The sequence below is a fragment of the Caretta caretta genome, chromosome 25 (genome assembly GCF_965140235.1).
Source record: "Caretta caretta isolate rCarCar2 chromosome 25, rCarCar1.hap1, whole genome shotgun sequence".
NCBI lineage: Eukaryota > Metazoa > Chordata > Testudines > Cheloniidae > Caretta > Caretta caretta.
The window spans coordinates 6,852,854-6,871,740 of NC_134230.1; the positions used below are offsets into that span (position 1 = coordinate 6,852,854).

General features: G+C 61.6%; 2 protein-coding genes across 3 annotated transcripts in view; one reads left to right on the forward strand and one right to left on the reverse strand.

Annotated features, from left to right (window-relative positions):
* The first annotated feature begins 216 nt into the window (after positions 1–216).
* On the forward strand, positions 217–14,809 carry APBA3 (amyloid beta precursor protein binding family A member 3). Its single transcript, XM_048831141.2, has 11 exons — positions 217–366; positions 2,701–3,979; positions 4,933–4,972; positions 6,194–6,339; positions 7,629–7,715; positions 9,578–9,736; positions 10,415–10,594; positions 11,005–11,217; positions 12,341–12,460; positions 13,193–13,333; positions 14,605–14,809. Exons 2-11 carry the CDS (start codon positions 2,747–2,749, stop codon positions 14,674–14,676), a joined length of 2,391 nt encoding a protein of 796 aa, XP_048687098.2. The 5' UTR covers positions 217–366; positions 2,701–2,746; the 3' UTR covers positions 14,677–14,809.
* Positions 14,810–16,947: 2,138 nt separating this feature from the next.
* The window catches only part of TJP3 (tight junction protein 3), a 59,587-nt gene continuing 57,647 nt past the window's right edge, over positions 16,948–18,887 (reverse strand). For both annotated transcript variants that reach the window (XM_048831140.2, XM_075123164.1), the window contains 2 exons: positions 18,803–18,855; positions 16,948–17,528 (listed from right to left, as the gene is read on the reverse strand). In XM_048831140.2, coding sequence (XP_048687097.1) covers positions 17,426–17,528; positions 18,803–18,855 — 156 coding nt within the window. In that variant the 3' untranslated portion in view covers positions 16,948–17,425. The remainder of the gene's footprint in view (positions 17,529–18,802; positions 18,856–18,887) is intronic.

The window sequence follows — 18,887 nt, forward strand, 5'->3', positions numbered from 1 at the left end:
CCTCGGCACCGCCAGCGGCTCTGCAGCGCCCGGCCCCCGACACCGCGGGGAGGGGCCTGGGAACTGCGCCTCCGAACTACATCCCCCAGCAGCGCCCCGCGTGCTCGGCGCTGCGCGGCCCGGCCCAGAACTACATCCCCCAGCAGCCTGCGGGGCCCACGCATGCTCGGTGGAGGGGACGAGCCCCGGGCGGCTGGAAGCGGGAGGGAGGGGCTCGGGGGCGAGCGAAGTTTCGCTCCGCAGCCACATCAAGGGCAGCTGCGGGCAGGAGGGGGGCGCCTGGGGCGGCTGCGGCGCGGCAAGAGTTAACTGACCCCGGGTTCCTGCGCCGCTGCGTCTCCCGGAGTTGCTGAAACTTTCTTGGAAGTAAGTTCGCGCCGCCAGGCCGGCGTGTGGCCAGTGCTCCCCTGGCCCCGTCCTGGGGCCAGCATTGCCCGGCCGATCCGGGGCATCCCCTTCCTGGCCTTCAGCCCCGGAAAGGGGGGAGTCAAAGCAGGAGCTCCGTGGAAATAAGTTGGCTGCATCCGTGGAAGGGCTTGGCCCGGAACGAGGGGATCCGGTCTGCGCATTACATGGGGACTGCTGGGAGATCACAGAATACCAGGGCTGGAGGGGACCCCAGGAGGCCATCTAGTCCCACCCCCTGCTCCAAGCAGGGCCAGTCCCCAGTGTTTGCCCCCAGATCCCTAAACGGCCCCCTGGAGGATTGAACTCACAACCCTGGGTTTAGCAGGCCAATGCTCACACCACTGAGCTGTCCCTCCCCAGCGAGATGTGGCTCGCTAGTCATGATGCTCCAGGCATCGTCAAAAAGTGGGCAACTTACTAGCCACAGGAGTTAGTTGCCCACCTTTTATCACCTTAGCGACTCAGATCCTGCAGTCGGCCCCCCTTGCCCCAGTGGAGCTGCAATGAAGTCGGTGCCCTGGCAGCTCCTGGGGGTGGAAGCCTAGAAGCGTCTGATTGCAAAATTGGGGCCTAGCTAGTTGGTTTTACTCCCCAATCTAATGAAACCCCCTTGTGTTGGGGCAGTAAGTAATTTTGTAAGGCTAGATTGTGGTTATGGGGCCAGATTCTGCTCTCAGTGATGCAGGTGTAGATCAGGAGCAGCTCCATGGACTTCAGTGGTGAGCTGTAGCTCACGAAAGCTCATGCTCAAATAAGTTGGTTCGTCTCTAAGGTGCCACAAGCCCTCCTTTTCTTTTTGCGAATACAGACTAACACGGCTGTTACTCTGAAACCTGTGATTCTTGATTGAGGCCTCCCTGTTTGTGTGTCAGATGTTAACATGCAATGTAAGCAGTGTGAGGGGGCATGCGGGGGTCCTAGGGGGCTGTGACATTTCTACCTCCGGGATCTGACAGAGGGGAAGCAGACTTTGTGGGGGGGGGGGGGCGATTTCAGCATTCTCAGCACAGCTGCTGGGAGAGACACAGGAAGCAGCCACTGAGCTGTGCATGGTGACCTCCAGCCTTGTCCTGCTGGGGTCTGAGGGTGCTTCCCAGCATCTCAGTGTACATCTGTGGATCCCCGCCCTCCAGGGGAAAGCAACTGATTCTGGGGAACACTGCCCAGCAGAGGAGGACATAATAGCTCTTCAGAAGGAGTTTTTTATGAGTCTCCTGCACGAACCTTGGGGCTGGATTCCTTGCAGCAGTACCAAGAGCGGGGGTTGAGCCCCATTGCAGGCAAGGAAGCACCCACCCTCTTCAGGTTAGACAGTGGATAATGTTTGGAGAGGGACTAAAGCGAGAATTGTTAATGTGGTCTCAGGGCACCAGACTGTGAGTCAGGACTCCTGGGGGGTCTGTTCCTGGTTAATCATAGAATATCAGGGTTGAAAGGGACCTTAGGAGGTCATCTAGTCCAACCCCCGCTCAAAGCAGGACCAGTCCCCAATTTTTGCCCCAGACCCCTAAATGGCCCCCTCAAGGATTGAACTCACAACCCTGGGTTTAGCAGGCCAATGCTCAAACCACTGAGCTATCCCTCCCCCCTCTGCCACTGACTCACTGCCTGACCTTGGGCAAGTCCCTTAGGGCAGAGTTCTCACAAGAGGCTACTGGCTTTGGGTGCCCAACTTGAGAAACCTGGAAGGGGGCTGATTTTTCAGAAGTGCTGAGTGCCCACAGCTCCGAGCGGGAATCGAGGGGGCTCAGCACCTCTGAAATAATCAGCTTGGGCTCCCAGTGTCAATGGCCACCTTTGCAAAATGTCAGCCTTAACGGCTCTGTGCCTCAGTTTCCCCTTCTGTAAACTAGGGACAGTGAGATTAGCCAGCCTCCGAGGAGGGCCCTGTGAGATTCGGTCATTGATGAGTGTAACGTGCAGTGCATCAGAGAGACTGATGTGGGTTTTCAGATTTGCCCAGCACAGTCTGAGTGCCAGCCCGCACCTTACTCCCATTGATTTCAATCCTCACTGCCGCGGAAGATCTGGGCCTGAGGTCCGTGGCGTGGGAGACTCCACACGGCTGCTCCCTATGGGTTGCAATGGCAGGAACAGCTTTGCAGCTGCCTTTGTTAATTCAGCCCTGCCCAGCCTCCGCTGCTGATTTCCATCCAGAAGATCAGGGGCTGGATCCTCCGCGGGCCTGACTCAAGGCAGCTCTGTGAGGATCTGGTCTACGAAGCTGTCTCTGCTCTTACTTTCAGTCCTGCCCATGTCTAACCTCCAATACCTCTTTCCTTCTGTTCTCAGTGTAGGGCGAGTTTCTTCTTCCCCCACCTGGGCAGGAGCGACTGTGATGGACAACGGCATGGACTTCCAAACCGATGTGCACCCGGGGCCTGGCTTTGGCAGCCACAACCTTCCCGGGGAGCTCCTGGAGCCTCCAGCCATGGACCTGGAGGAAGGGGCCTCGCCAACACTGGCCATACCAACGGCCTGTGAACAAAGCCTGCGCAGCCTGCAGCAGCCCGGATCCCCCTTCAGTGCCCTGCGCTCCAACCTCAACCCCTCTGCAGCTGAGGCTGAACTGTCTGTTGGTGCAGCCATCGCAGAGCCGACTGTCCCCGAAAGCCCTCTGAGGGGCCTGCAGACCCCCGGCCCCGCAGCTGCTCTGGACTCAGCCCTCCAGGCAGCTGGGGAAGCACGTGATGATGCTTGCAGGGACCTGGGAGGGGGGATGGAAGACTGCGAGGACACTGCAGCACCTGGGAGCGATGCTGACTGGAAAGGGAACCCAGAGGGAGCCCACCCGGGGGTGGATTGTCCCAGAGTCCCGGCCAGCACGGAGCAGGGTGACCTGGTTTGCATGGACCTGGATGAGGAGCCTGAGGCCCACCTGAGAGGGGAGGAGTGGGCCGAGAGTGTGGAGGATGACGACCAGTTGGAGATCCAGGGCCTCCTTGCCCAGCTCCAGATCCTTAGCCCCAGCTTCCACGACGACTTGCCTGCCTTGGAGGACGACCCGCTGCTGGCGTCGGACTGTGGCGCAGGCCCTTTTGGGGGAGACGCAGCACTTCCCCACAAACGGGCCTTTGGCGGCTGCCGGGGCCTGCTGGGCGAGTGCCCTCCCTGCCTGCTGCACGTTGCCATGGGGAGAGGCCTGGCAATGCAGCCCTGCCATGCTCAGCCCTCCGCCTGCTCCCGGAGGAGCCAGGAGAGCCACGGCCTGCTCTTTGCAGAGGCTGACCGGGAGGACTTGCTAAGCCTCCTGCACCATGAGGGGGGGCTCCCAGCGGAGGCCACTGAGGAGACCCCCCTCGCCAGGTCAGACGTCCTGGCTGGGAGCGACGGGGAGGTCCTGCAGTGTCAGGAGAGCCCAGTGGCCCAGCAGGCGGAGGAGGCCGCTTCACAGCCAGGCAGCTCGCAGGCAGAAGGCTCCTGCCGGTGGTATCGGAGAGGGGGAGCCCACGAGAGAGACTCTGCCTGTGTGTCCCCGGGCAGTTGGGACAGCTCCCCAGAGCCCGTGTGGGTGGCCATGTCCCCTCCTCCCAGCCAGGGTCTGGAGCAGCCCTCCCCCAGGAGCACAGCTGTGAGTGCTTTGCATGCTGGCTGGAGGTCTGGCCCCGGGCACCTTGTCTTGGGGGGCCCTGGGATTGGGTGGGGCTCTGAGCTACCTCGATGCCAGGCCTGGAGCTGAGCGCTCTGACAGATCCCCGTGTCAACGGCTACGCGGGGTGGTTGGGGGTCAGCCCTTGGCACAAGAGTCGCTGCCGGCCGCTCCCAGGCCGGGGGGCGGGGTGGTGGAGGGGAGCAGGATGCGGAGAGCAGCTGCCCCTGGCTCCCTGCCATGTGTGGGGTATGGGGGAGGCGTTCCCGAGGGCAGCCGGCAGGTCGAGGGGCTGCTGACACGCATTGTTACCTTGTAGCCAAGCAAGGGGCCCAGCGTCATGTGTAGGGGCTGCCGAAGCCCAGAGCCTGGGTTGGGGTAGGTCTGGACCCTCTCAGGGCCGGGGACAAGGTCTGCTCTCCACTGTGTGCGTGGGAGTCTCACACATCCGGCCACTGCGAGCTGAGATGGCACTGGCCTCGGAGGGTCTGGCATGGGAAGAGCGGTTCTGGGGGTGCTGCATGATGGGCTGGCAGCGGGTACCAACTGGAGTCCCTGCCCCCCTCCAGCCCTTTCCCCAGAACATCCCCTACCCAGGCTTCCCAGCAGCTTGACCGTCCTGCATCCCTGCTGGGGCTCACACGGCTCTGGCCGATCCCAGGCTGCTGAGTTAACCCAGAGGCCTCCACCCTGGCAGCAGCTGCCCACCGACCTCAGCATCCCTGGCCCGCCCCTTCCTCTGCCCCTCGCACCCAGAACACTGAGCCCTCTGGCCTTGTCCTGCTGCTGCTCTCGGTTCCTCTTTGGCTGCTGCTTGGGGGTTAGTTAGGTCTTGTGCCCATCACTGGAGACTTGGCTGGAGGTGGCCGGCAGGCGTCCCGGCGTCTGCGTCCCCTTGGGTGCTGACACTCACTGCTCTCATGGTTGCTTTGTAGGTTAAAGAATCCCAGGCGGCCTATCCGGCCTTCAAAGAGGGTGAGTTACTCGTCCACTTGTAACAGGGATAGAACCCAGGCGTCCTGCTTCCCTGTCACCTGCTCTGACCACCAGCCCGTGGGCCGCCGTGTGAGTGGCAGCCCCTCCTGGGTGCTGTGTGGCTAGTGCATGGCAGGCCGGCCCAGCCCGGCCAGAAAGGGGAGGGGATTTATGAAGGGCGGGGGCGTGTCTTTCACTGCCCTGGCTCATGGGAGGAAGGCTTTCTGGCTGCCAAGTCCTGGGAGAGGGGCCAGATTGAGGACACTGGTTCGAATCCTGCTCTAGTCACAAGTGACCTGTTGTGGCCTATGTGACACGAGTTCGGAGGGTCTCAGTCGGGTCCCCACGCTGTGTAAACCTTCTTGTGGCTGCCTGTGACTGGGGTCCCCCAGGGCAGCCGCAGCAGGGAGGTTGAGGAGGCTGCACTCCCCTTTGCTCAAGGAAGGGGTGGCTCCGGCTCAGGCATGTGTGTGTGGGGGGGGGCTGGGGGCACTTGGCCGGCCACTATTGGTGCCATCAGCCTCTGGGGCTGCCGACGTGGCACATGCAGGACAAGGAGATGCCACAGGGGGCTTGGCCTTCCCAGCCCTACGGAGGAGGCAGCAGGTGATGCAGGATACCCGGCTGGGGACGGATCCAACTCCCCTGCAGCTCCCCCCACGAGATCTGGGCGCCTCGGAATGGGGCAGTGCCTGCAGGGAGCTCAGCGGCGGTGGGTAACGGAGAGCTGCCTTGGGAGGGGCGTGAGAGCCAGGATAGAAACGCCGGTTCTGGTGGTGTCTGCTGCTGCTCAGGCCTGGCCCTCGCTAGGCCCTGGCCCCGCTGCCCGGACCTGGCTGGATGCAGGTCTCTGTGTCGAGAGGGGAGCTTATCCCTGCTCCGCAGAGGGGTACGCGCTGGACTTTTTCCCACGGGGGGCTCAGGCCTGTAAAGCAGGGGGCACCGTGCCCGGGCTGATCTCGCTCATTGCAAGAATGCTGGGGCTCCAGGGGGTGCTCCAGCTTTAAACGGGGGGAGCGAGATGGGAATCACGCCCTGCTGAGGCCTGGGGTGACCTGGTCCCCCGGATAAAAGGCTGCTGAGAGGGGCCATGTCCCCCCACATCCGCAGTCAGCAGCTGCTGGGTCTGGCTCCAGACCGGTGTCTCAGGCCATGGGCATTGCAGGGAGGGGAGGAGCAGGGAGGCCCTGCCTTTGCTGATACCTGCCCCTGGCTTCTCAGTGGCAGGCCCCTGTGAGCCGGAGGATCTCCTGGATGGAGTGATCTTCGGAGCAAAGTATCTAGGCTCTACACAGCTGGTCTCGGAGAGGAACCCCCCTGCCAGCGTCCGCATGGCGCAGGCCCAGGAGGCCGTGGACAGGATAAAGGTGGGTGAGGGCGCCGGGTGAACTGAGCGGTCACTAGTCCGTGCGAGCCGGTCCCCTCGGGGCGGCACTGCCGCCTGCATCTCTTCAGGAGCATCCAGCCCAGGGGGCAGAGGCTGCTGAGATGAGCTCCTCGCACTAGTTGATTTTCACCCGCCAGGAGCCAAAGCCCAGCTGTCTGGGACTGCCCAGCCACGGTGCCCCCATCGATGCAGCCAAGGAGGTGCCCTCTCCCATGCCCAGAGCACAGTGTGCATCCTCCTCTGCTCTCTGTCCTCCCCACCCTGCGCCCGTCGCAGGTGGCTCCTGGGCTCACTGGGCTGGCCTGGCACATAAGCAGGTCGAGGGAAGCGTGGGCCCCGAGGGTGGGATCCTTGTCCGTTCCCTCGGCTGCAGCGGGGCAAAGCTGAGCATGTCACGAGCCGATGCCTGTGTTTGCATCAGGTTCTTGCCCACCCCTGCCATTGCAGCCAGCAGCTGAGCTTTGACTGGTGGGTGAAAAAATAGGGACCCCCCCCATTTTCCGGGGCCCCACTCCAGAAGAGGGTGCTGCTGACTTCTCCGAGGTGCGTAGCTCTGTTTATACTTAGACCTGTAGGCTGCAGGGAGCAGGTGTGAAGAACAGTGAAAGCAGGTCACTCCTGGGTCTGGCTGCAGCTGGAAGCTGAGCTCCCACTCGCTAGACTGGGTGGAAGGTGTGGGGGGGATCAGTGGGGAGGTTTGATTCGAACAGGGTTCCAGAAGTGGGATGCAGAGAGGCGAGAGGGAGGAAGCAGTGGTCAAAGCACAGGCCAGGGAGTCAGGAGGCCTGAGTTCCAGTCCCACCTCTTCCACTGGGTGACACTAGGCCAGGCCTGGTGTCTCTGCGCCTCAGTTTCCCCACCTGTAAAAAGAAGCTGATTGATTCCTCCTGCGCGGGCTGTCTGTAAAGTGCTCACTGAGGGTTGCTCTTGACAGGAGTCATTCAGAGATCGGGTAGAGGAAGACAAAGCAAACACAATCTGTCACGTTAGCTGCTGCTAGCCAGCTCTGGCATTCCAATGGGCTGTGAATTCTAGTACCCCATCGCCCATCCCAGCACCCCAGACTGCATGTTCATGGAGACCCATTGCTCCTTGAGGGGAAACGGAGGCACAGAGAGGAGTGGTGACTCACTCCTGGTCACAGAGAGAGTTAGGGCAGAGCTGGAAATAGGACCCAGGAGTCCTGGCTCCAAGTCCCTTGCTTTGAGCCTCTGCCTTGGGGCTACTGGTGACCACGCACACGGGTGCTTTGTCCTTACCATGCTGCAGGCGCCGGAGGGGGAGTCCCAGCCCATGACCGAGGTGGATCTGTTTGTCTCCACCCAGAGGATCAAGGTCCTGACGGCCGACTCGCAGGTGTGTAGGACAGGGGATGTTGTTACAGGGGGTGGGTCACCTGTGCTAGGAGAACTGGGCTTGTTTCTGTTAGAATTCTCCCGGCCTTGGGACGTCACCTTCTGTGCACCCCACCCCCTCCAGCTCGGATCAGGGCACTTGGCCCGTGCAGGGAACTGGCCTAAGGCGATCGATTGTACGTGGTGCAGGTGTGCTGGGGTTGTGACCCCACCTGGGTAAAGAGGCCTTTCCTCCTGGAGGATCCACTGGCATCAGTGGGGATCGCACAGCTGCTGCCAAAATGCAGCCACCTCTGGGGTGGACCCAGCAGCAGTTAAAAGTTTACATGTAAAGGGAAAACCAATTGGTTTTGTGCATTCCTTAGGCCAGAGGCGCCGACTTTCTAATGTGCCACAGGGTGCTTTTCCCCAGGCCCCACCCCCACTCCACCCCTTCCCCCAAGCTCCCGCCCCGCCTCTTCCCGCCCCCTCTCCCCCAACGCCTGGGGAGGTGCTGGGAGGGAGAGGGAGGCACTGATTCAGGAGTCTGTTTTTTTTCCGGAGCCCCCAGAGTGTTGGTGCCTCCACCTTAGGCCTCCTCTGTGTTCAGTGCTCCACTGCTACAGAGCCTCCTGGGCTTGCTCCTAAATTAATCTAAACCTGGCTTCTCTTGATTGATTACTGAGCTAAACAACATCAGTACACAAGAGGTGTCAATCTCAGCATGAGCGTCCAGGCAGGGTTACGCGGCAGTTTCACTGGATGGATAGAGAAAGCCGGGGAGGATTCGTATTCTCCTGTGTAACCATCGGGCATGTGCAGTCAGGTCTCTGCTGGCTTTGCTGGAGGTCTCCTTGCACGACCCACAGGAGTCATCCATCCACTCAATGTGCAGCGGCAGTCAAAACAGCGAACAGAATGTTGGGAATCATTAAGAAAGGGATGGATAATACGACAGAAAGTATCGTATGGTTTCTATAGAAACCCATGGTACACCCACACCGTGAATACTGTGTGCGGATGTGGTCGCCCTGTCTCAAAAAAGATACATTGGAATTGGAAAAGGTTCAGAAAAGGGCAACAAAAATGATTAGGGGTATGGAACGGCTTCCGTGTGAGGAGAGATTAATAAGACTGGGACTTTTCATCTTGGAAAAGTAGCGACTGAGGGGGAATATGATAGAGGTCTATACAATCATGAGTGGTGTGGAGAAAGGAAATTAGGAAGTGTTATTTACTCCTTCTCATAATACAAGAACAAGGGGCCACCAAATGAAATTAATAGGTAGCAGGTTTAAAACAAACACAAGAAAGTATCTTTTCACGCAACACACTGTCAACCTCTAGAACTCCTTGCCAGAGGATGTTGTGAAGGCCAGTACTATCACGGGGTTCAAAAGGGAGCTAGATAGATTCATGGGGGATAGGTCCATCAATGGCTATTCACCAGGATGGGCAGGAATGGTTTCCCTAGCCTCTGTTTGCCAGAAGCTGTGATTGGGTGACAGGGCATGGATCACTTGATGATAACCGCTCTGTTCATTCCCTTTGGGGCACCTGCCATTGGCCACTATCAGAGGACAGGATACTGGGCTTGATGGACATTTGGTCTGACCCAGTATGGCCGTTCTTATGAGTGGCTCAGGAGTCCTTGGCTGAAGGCGTGTCCAACCTGTAACTCAGATGGGTGTTCTCCCAACGGTGTGGCTGGCGTTTGAGTGAAATAGCCACTAGAGCCCCAGGGTTTTAAACAGGCCGTGAAGAACCCTTCCCTCCTCTCGGTTAACAGGCTCCCCTGGCTTGGAGGCTGTGCTCCCATAATCCCGCTGGCACTCCAGCTGTCCACTGAGACCACCCCTGAATTTCTCATGCCCCCTCCCTCAGGAGGCCATGATGGACCATCCGCTCCAGACCATCTCCTACATTGCGGACATCGGCAGCATCATTGTGCTGATGGCGCGCAGGAAGCTGCCGCGGCGGGCAGACACCTCGCAGGAGAAGCGGCTCTACAAGATGATCTGCCACGTCTTCCATTCTGCGGACGTGAGTCTGGGCGGGACGGGGTAGGGGGTGGAGCATTGCGCGTTGGCTTTACGCAGGCTTCGAGCCTGGAGCTCCAGATCCCAGTCCTACCCGAAGCCCAGTAGGCGTCATGAGCTGGGGGTTCTCAGCTTGGCCTCCAGGTGTTGCTGTTCCGTGAGGCGTTTCAGTTGCATTTCTCCCTGCCGCTGTGCTGGGCCTTGTGCCTGGGAGCTCGCTCACCCCCATCTCCAGCTGCCTCGGGTCTAGCTCGGAGACAGGAAAGAGCCACCTGGAGAGTGGGTAGGGTGGGGGGTCCTTTGTACTGTTGGAGAAAGCCAGGGCTGGGGGGGAAGGATCTTTGGAGGCGAGAGGCATGAGGGTGTCTGTGCTGTGAAGGGGGCCCCACCTGGGGAGGGGAGGGAAGGGGAGAGGTGTGTGGGTATCTGTCCATAGAAGGGGTTGGAAGTGTCGGTCCCACCCCCGCCCCACAATACATCCCAGGTTCTCTGCAGCTGCTGTAGCAGTGTTTGGCTGTGCCCCAGATAGGCTAGCGGGATGGCAGATGGGTTGGCTTTGACCCCCTGGCACTGCCCAGGCTCCCGGGTGCTGGGGGTGTTGGAGGGTGGAGCCCTGTACCCACAGGCGCTTGGGGCCCAGCGCCCCGCTGCCGGGGTAACCTCGGGACACTTCCTCCTGCAGGCTCAGCTGATTGCCCAGGCCATCGGGCAGGCCTTCAGCGTGGCATACCAGCAGTTGCTGCAGGCCAGCGGCATCGACCCGAGCCAACTCTCCCCTGGCCAGGACAGCCGCGCCCTGGAGAGCCAGGAGCTGCACAACGGGGACCTGGCCCACTTCTCCAAGCAGGAGAACTGCAAGGATGTAAGAGCTGCCTGCAGGGGTCGGGGGTGGGATCAGCTCACTGGCACCCAGTGCTCCAGCTTGGCTCCCTGCAGCGCCTCCTGCTGGTGTCTGCAGCAGTTGGGAGCCTCCTGTGTTGCAACCTGCCAGCGCCCTGCTGCGGGAGCCGGGCCTGGAGTAGCCGGGGGCTCCCCTGGGGCAAGTGCCCAGGCCCCGCTCCCTACAGCCTCTCCGGGGCCCCCTACTGCCAGTGGTGTACCTGCACCCTCTGGGATCCAGGTCTGGAGTAGCTGCAAGCCACCCACTCCTCTTGGTGCCTGCACCGCAGCCTGCTGCAGCCTGAGCTCCCGGCTGCACGGTGTCGCCAGCCCCGAGGTCCCCCAGCGCCCGCTCCGCAGTTCAGTGGGCCCTGCGTTCCGCCCGGCCTGCAGGTCTGCATCCGCAAGCAGAAGGGGGAGATCCTGGGCGTCGCTGTGGTGGAGTCGGGCTGGGGCTCCATCCTACCCACCGTGGTCGTCGCCAACCTCATGCATGGCGGCCCTGCGGAGAAGTGCGGGGAGCTGAGCATCGGGGACCGGCTTATGTCCGTCAACGGGACAAGTCTGGTGGGGCTGCCCCTGAGCACCTGCCAGAGCATCATCCGGGTGAGCAGGGGAAGGGGAGATGCGGGGAGGGGGGGGAAGGGAGGACAGTGGAATGGGTGACTGGGGAAGCGGTTGGGGGGACAGTGAGGAGGGGGTGTTGGAGGGGTGAGGGGGTTGGGAGGGGTGAGGGGACAGTGGGGCAGGAGTGGCTGTGGAGGGGGTGACGGGGATCAGGGGACAGTGGAGAGGGGGCGAGGGGAGGTGGAAGGAAACAGGCAGGGTGGCTGTGAAGGGGGCGATGGAGATGGTGGGACTGGGGGGACTGAGGAGGGGGCAATGGGGATGGTGGGGCACAATGGTGAGGGGGTTCTGGGGGTCGGGGGTAGTGAGAAGGGACAATGGAGGGGGATGGTGGGAATGGGGAGGGAGTGTAGAGGGGTGTGGGGGGGGGACCTGTACTCAGTTCCTGGGCCCCTTAGTCTGTGATAGCAGCCACCTTTCCATCAGAGGCGCTCAGCCCTTCGCGCTCAGTGTTGAGGGACGTGCAAGCTGGGGCTGGGGCTGCAGCCAGGTGGGGGTGGAGCAGGGGCTGGAGCCTTCACTGCTGGGATGCCGGCTGGGCCCAAGAGCCCCCGTGGGTGCAGTGAGACCTTCCAGACTTAAGCCTGCAAGAGTTTGCCTCCAGGGAACCCAGGAGTCCTGGCTCCCAGTGTTCTGCTCAGATCCCTCTGCAGGTGGGACTCAAGCTTGCCCTGGCCCTGGGAGGATCAGCTCCAGGCTCAGGCGTTTGGGGGCATCCAATGAGACACTTCCTCTGGGAGGTGTCCGAGCAGAACACGGACAAGCTCAGCACTGCACCAGAGGGCAGCATGGCCTAGAGGTGGGAGCAGGGCAAACTGGACTTGGATTCCTGGGTTCTTTTCCCTGACCTGCAGTGTAACCTTGGGCAAGACTATGCCTCAGTTTCCCCCTTCCCCCCCATAAAAGGAGGGTGGTAATTAGACCCGCCCCCAAGTAAGGCGTGCAGAGCACAGTGGTCGTGTTCAGTTCTGCCCTCCCTTCCCCCACATGGCCCCAGAGAGTGTCATGGGGCCAGTGGGCGTAAACCTGCCCCCTGTCTGCCCCCCCACGGCTGGGCCGATCCTGATTCCCCTGTGGCGCTAATGAGCCCCGCCCCTGGCAGGACCTGAAATCGCAGACCGAGGTGACGCTGAGCATCGTGCACTGCCCGCCCGTCACCACGGCAATCGTCCGCCGGCCCGACTCCAAGTACCCGCTGGGCTTCTGCGTGGAGGATGGCATTGTGAGTGGCGAGAGCCCCGGGGCGCGGCACTGCGGGGGGAGGGCCAGGGGCCCTCTGGCCAGCACAGATGCCATACCTGGGGCGAGAACTCAGGCTCTTGTGCTCCAGGCTCGCTGGCTGGCGCTGCTTGAGCTAGGGGAGAACTTCCAGCTGCCCAAGGAGCGGCAGGCATGTGGCCCCGGTGGGCATCGGGTCCCAGGAGAGGGAGAGAATCTCTGGTCCCAGCCCCAGGGGCAGAGATGGGGCTGGTTCCATGCAGGGCCTCGTCAGTGCCATGGGTAGGGAGCAGGGGGTGAGCAGCGAGGCCTGGGCGCGTTACCCCAGCGCCCGCAGACTGTCTGCTTTCGCCCTGCCCCCACGGCACCAGCTGCCAGGCTGATGTCCCTGTGCCAGGACCCCCGTGACCATGGCCTTTCCTGGACCCCAGCTCTCTGGCACTCTCCAGCTCGGAACCTTGACTCTGGTGACCCAGCCCTGCTGCCTCCAGGGCCGGTCCTGTGGGGGGCTGAGCCCCAGCTGCCAGGGCGCAGAAGGGTGCTGGAACGTGGTGCTGAGTGAGCAGTAAGGGGGCGCGATGGCTGGCGAGCGCAACGTGCCGGGAGGGGCAGGCCCAGGGGTGGGTTTCATGGGCTCTCCCGGCAGGCAAGATTTGCTCTGCTTGGGGAGGCTGCGGAAGATGGCGTGCTGGCGGCGGGGGCTGGCCTGCTCTCACTGGTGCCCCCGGCCATTCAGATCTGCAGCCTGATGCGAGGGGGGATAGCGGAGAGGGGCGGCATCCGAGTGGGCCATCGCATCATCGAGATCAACGGGCAGAGCGTGGTGGCCACGCCGCACGAGAAGATCATCCAGCTCCTAACGCAGGCCATCAGCGAGGTGAGCTGGCCTGAGGCCAGGGAGTGCAGCAGGGGCATGCAGGCCCTTTTCCCCATTGGGGGGGCTGGCATGGGGCAGACCCCTCGCCCTGAGCCCCCTGCCATGGCTCAGGGACGGGAGGGGCAGATACAGGGCAGACCCCCATCCAGATCCCCCCCGCCCTGGCTGCGGGGAGGGAAGGGCAGGTACGGGGTAGACTCCTGCCCTGAGCCCCCTACCTCAGCTGGGGAGGCTGGTTTGGGACAGACCCCCTCCCCTGTTTTGGGGAGGAGGGCTGACTCCCACCCTGAGACCTCTGCCCTATGTTTAGGGGGGTCTGACATGGGCCAACTGCCCCCAGCCCCACAATTTCCTGGGTGCTCATCTCAACTCCCAGTCCTGCTTTGCAAGCTGCACCCTCTGCTAGGGAGGGGATCCTCGTCACGCTGCTGAGCAGCACACCTCTTCGGCCTACTGGACTCTGGGAGCAAAGCCTTTTCTCCTGCAGCTCCCTGCTCTCACTGCCCCTTCTGTTCCTCCTCTGCCTGCACCTGGAGCCTCAAGCAGGGGCTGATCTTCCATGCCCTGGGCTGCAAACTCTATTAGGGAGGGACCAGCTGCCGTCTTCTCCCCCCCGCAGGGCAGCACAGCCCCCTCGGGAACTGCGGGTGCTGTAGCAAATGATGCCTAGGATTCGCCATCCCTCCATGCCGGCACTGAACTAATGCCCCAGGTGGGGCACAGCTCGCTCTCGAAAGCGACAGGCTGCTGCAGGGCTTTGGAGGCTGCAGTAGGGATGGCAAAGTGATGGCTATTTGCCCTAGCCCGTCCCTAAGCCTGCTGGCAGGGTTAATGCAGGTTAGCATGGGAATCCCAGCCACCTGGCCTGAGCTCCCCTGCAGGCCTAGGCAGGTTCAGGCTTCTGCTAAGAACTGTTGGTCTTTTCTGTCAGGCCTTCGAGTTTGCCCTGAGCCTGGGCAAGAAACTCCACATCCTGTCCTAACCTGCGTTTTTCACGGGGAGCTGTGCCCCGTTCAAACCAGTGGCTCAGCTCCACCCCAGCAGCAGCTGCATTTCAGCAGACGGGGGAGAAGTAACTCTTGCAGCCAGTACCTGGACATGTAAAGTGCTTTAGTATCTCTAAACTGTGCTTTAGCATGAAACATTTCCCCTGGGTCCTTCTCCCAGGCCCAGAGAGGCTGGGGCAGATGAGTGGCGTGTACAGGGCTCTGAGCCCAAGTGGGTGTTTCTGTATGGAGCTCTCCCAGCTGATTCATTCTCTATCTCTCTAGGTCCATATCAAGACCATGCCGGCCTCCACCTACCGGTTACTGACAGGCCAGGAGCAGCCCATCTTCCTCTGAAGGGTGGAGTTTGCATTTACCCCGTCTGTGGCTCTGCACATGTACCAGCTACGTGGCTTTGGGGCCCCGGCCTGGGGCAGCAGCCCACAAGGAAAGGATGTCACTGCATCTCCAGTTCCCTCGGGGCCTGCTGGGGGCCAGATCCTGCCACTTTTCTTGTTTCATGCAGGGACCCAGAAGGCAAACCCCCCTTTGCCTCTTCTGGATGTGCTTTGCCTGGCCTCACCACGAGGGGCTTTGCACCAGGCCTTAGAGTCAGGGACCCAAACTCCTTGGCTCCTCTCCTGGGCCTCCGCTCACTCAGCTGGAGTCTCCAGCTTGCGCCACACAGTGGGGAGCGGGGCCTTGCTGATGGGATGGGCCCTGGAGAATGCCAGGGGCTTCCTTGGCTCAGCTGGCCCCGTGTGCGTGGCTGGCTGGGACGTACCTGCTCTCGGGTCAGCGCAGGCGTTGGCAGGAGATTCTGGAGTTGCCATGGGGGCAGGGTTTGGCCCCTGCCCTGCTTTGCAAAGGGCAGCGACTCGACTGGCTCAGACGGGCGCTCGCACTCGGTGCATCCTGCTGGAGCCGGAGCAGGGCCTGGCTGCAGGGGAGGCTGTTCAGGATGTGGTTTGTGTGGGCAGAGAGAGTTTTCTAGCCAGTGGCAGGGCATCAGGGAGCCGGTGCCACGCTCTGCCCCTCCTCGCTGCCTGCAGGAGGAAGATCCTGCCTCGTGTCTGCTGAATCCCGGCTCAGTCTGCACTACAGATCAAGGGCGACAGGCCTAGCCCTGGCCGCTCCCTCCCTTGTCCTGCCATCAGCCTGAGAGGGCCCATCAAACTGCCAGCGATACCAGGTGTAACACCAGCTCAGGCTGAGGAGGGGGTGCTGCCCATATGGACACGGCCCCTCTTGGACCTGCTGGGATGTGAGGGGAAACTCCCTCTGCTTTCCTGTTCTGCCTTGTTAATGCTGTTTGTAACCCCTCCTCCCCCAGCACCTGGGACCAGGCTGGGCCTGCAACCCCTGCCATGAGAGCCAGATTCATCTGCCAGCTGGCCCCACGGTGGGGTGGGTCGGTCAGCTGCGCCCTCGTTCTGAGAGAAGCTGCAGGAGCAGCATGACCTGGCTTGGGCCTAGCACTGGGCGTGGGGGAACGTCAGGCTGAAGCAGGCAGCAGAGACCTGGCCAGCCACGGTGTGTTGGGTGGGGGAGCACAGGAGAAAGGGGCTCGCTGCGATCCCACTCTGCTGCTGGAGCCTCTACCCTGGGCCGTTTCTGTAGGCAGGGCTGGCCCTGCGGAAGGCTACTTGTACTAAGTTAATCGCAGTGGTGGTCCCAGCATGAGACACAAAGTGAGGGAGGTTGGACCAACATTTGTCCAAGAGAAGTTGGTCCAGTAACAGCTGTTCTCACCCTCCTTGTTTCCCCTGGACTAAATCAGAGTCCTGGGTGCTCCATCAGCTGCAGGAAGCCCGGGGCTGTGCGTTTTAACCTGTACTGCTGGCTGATGTAGGAATAAAGGCTGTTTGTGGCGTGTCTAGGACTGACTGGGTAAGTGAAATGCCAGGCAACCGACCTGCATGGGAAGGACGGCACTGTGGGCATATGAGGTCCTGGGGCCTGCTCTGGCCGGGGATTGCTGGCTGAGTCCCCCACTTCCTAGGGGAGGCGGTGTAGGGAACAGCACAGGGCTGGGGAAGGCGAGCAGCTGCTCAGAGTGTCCCTATCAGCCGGCAGAGCTTGCCCTAGCTCCAGCCTCAGATGGAGGGAGCCCTGGGACCTCCCAGAGTCAGGGTTCATCTAGCCCCAGAGGCCACCAGCAGCCACATGCCAGATGCTGGACCCATGGCTAAGGCTAGGAGCTTTGTGGGGGTGTCTGGTTCAGTGACAGACGCTGTGTTTCGTGAGCGCCGCTCCCTGGCACACATCATCTCAGGACGGGCTTTTAGGAGCAGCTGTCTGTCCTGTGTGTGCACAGTTGTGCAATAACGGTGCAGAGATGTGCCCCATCGGCTGACGAGGAAAGTTGGCTGCTGCACTAACAGCGCCCTGAGCTGGAGGGGGGCAGTTAGCCCGGCCGAGATGTGCCAGCTGCCTGCAGCCTGGCTTCATTCGGTTCCCTTGCAGCGAGGCGGGAGCACAGGTACGCTGCCGCCCTCCTCTGCAGGGCATGCTCCCTCACGGCTGCCCTGCGTTTCGTTCGCCAGCCTCCTCTACTGAGGCTCGGAGCAGAGCCCAGTCCACCACCTCTTCCCCGCCTCCGCCGGGGGATACAGAGGCAGCAGGGGCTAGTGAAAAGGATTCCTTTATTACAAACACAGGCAGAGCTATTTACAGCACCACCCAGGGTGCCAGGGTGTCCTGCCTGGTGACGCTCAGTGGGCAGAGCTGCACTTGCCAGGGACGCTGGCACATTAACGTCACTGCAGGCAGCTAGGACAGGGCTGAGACCTGGGCTCTGCTGGCAGAGACGTGGAGGAGAGTTGAAGCCTAGGACGTGGGCAGAGGCTGGGAGCCCAGGAGAAAAGCTCAGGCTGGCTGCTAGCCAGCCAGCAGCACGCTGCCCTGAGCCTTGTGTTCAGGAAGATTAAAACCAAACAGCCCCGCTCTGGAGAGGGGGGTATGCAGGAGGGAGCCGACCCCGCGTGAGAATGGACAGGGGCTCCTCTCGCCGGCCCAGGGTGGAAAGGGGACGATGCAGCTTGGCAGGCACTTCCCAGAAGGCAGCTCGGTGGTGTATAACGAGGAATCCTGGAAGCCATTGTGGCTACAGGTCTGTAGCTGGGCCCCAGTCGTAGCCTTCATCCTCATCAGAGTCATAGGCCCGGGCCTGCGTGAACTTCTTTTTCAGAGCGTTGTGTTCGTACTCCCTGCAGGGCAGCAAGATGCCACATCAGGCCCTGGCTGAGGAGCCGGGGAAGGGACAGCAGCTGCAGAACGCCCCCCCCAGGGTACTCGGCTGAAGAGCTCACAGTGGCCCACAGGCCATGGCTGGTTTGGGTTCAGAACTGGCCCTGGCTGACATTCCCCTCCCTGCCGCTGAGCCTGTGCGGAGCCCACAGACCCCACCAGAAGGATGGGAAAGTTAAAAGGAATCCAGTGACTTGCATTAACCCCCCTCACAACTGGATTCAGACAGCAGAGCCAGCGAGCAGAACTGGTGTCCTGGCGAGGGTGCCAGCTGTTCGGTTTTCGACCAGAACGCCCAGTCGGAAAGGGCCCCTGGCGGCTCCAGACAGCACCACTGACCAGGCCTTTAAAAGTTGGGTTGGCAGTGCAGCAGGGCTAAGGTAGGCTCCCTGCCTGCCGTGACTCCGTGTGGCGCCTTGAAGCAGGGGCATGTCCGCCCTCCGGCTCCTCATGCTGCCCCTGCCCCAAGCCCTAGTGCTGCATCTCCCATTGGCTGGGAACTGTGGCTAATGGGAGCTGCAGGTGCAGCACCTGCAGATGGGGCAGCGCACAGAGCCACCTGGCTGCACCTCCACATAGGAACCAGAGAGGGGACATGCTACTGCTTCTGGGAGCTGCTTGAGGTAAGCGATGCCCGGAGCCTGCACCCCTGAGACCCCTCCCACACCCCAACCCACTGCCACAGTCCTGATCCCTTTTCCACCCTCCGAACCCGTCAGTCCCAGCCCACAGCACCCTCCTGCACCACCAGCCCTCACCCCCCTGTGCCCCAGCCCTGATTCCCCTCCCACGATCCGAACCCCTCAGTCACAGCCCCACCCCACAGCCTGAGCCCTCACACCCCCCTCTGTACCCCAATCCCCTGGCCCAGCCCAGAGCCCCCTCCCACAATCTGAACCCCACAGCCTTAGCCCAGAGTCCCCTTATGCACCTCAAGTCCCTCCTCCCCTTCCCTCCCCCTGCATCGCATCCCCTGCCCCAGCCGGAGCCCTTACCCCACCCACACACACTCCAGCCCCCTCCCGCACCCTGAACCCCTCATTTCTGGCCCCACCCTGAAGCCTGCACCTGGAGCCGGGAGCAGGGGTGGGGCAAGGGTGTTAGGTTTTGTGCAAGTAGAAAGTTAGCAATCCTAGTCCTGGCAGGAAGGATGCTCCGAGCACGTGATTCACCCCCCACCCCCTCACTTCCCGTGTCACGCCTGCTGGGGCAGGAGAGACGAGGCTGCTGGTACCTGATGCTGCTGTAATCCTGTCTCCACTGGCCCTGAGGCTGCTGGTCTCCATCCTATTGGAATCAGAAGAAAGTCGTTGGAGGCT

Bases quoted from the DNA above. Each gene is read 5' to 3' on its own strand.
- APBA3 (XM_048831141.2), top strand. From the start codon at position 2,747: ATGGACAACGGCATGGACTTCCAAACCGATGTGCACCCGGGGCCTGGC. The intron at 9,737-10,414 runs GTGAGTCTGGGC...TTCCTCCTGCAG, and splicing joins ACGTCTTCCATTCTGCGGAC to GCTCAGCTGATTGCCCAGGC. The intron at 13,334-14,604 runs GTGAGCTGGCCT...CTATCTCTCTAG, and splicing joins TAACGCAGGCCATCAGCGAG to GTCCATATCAAGACCATGCC.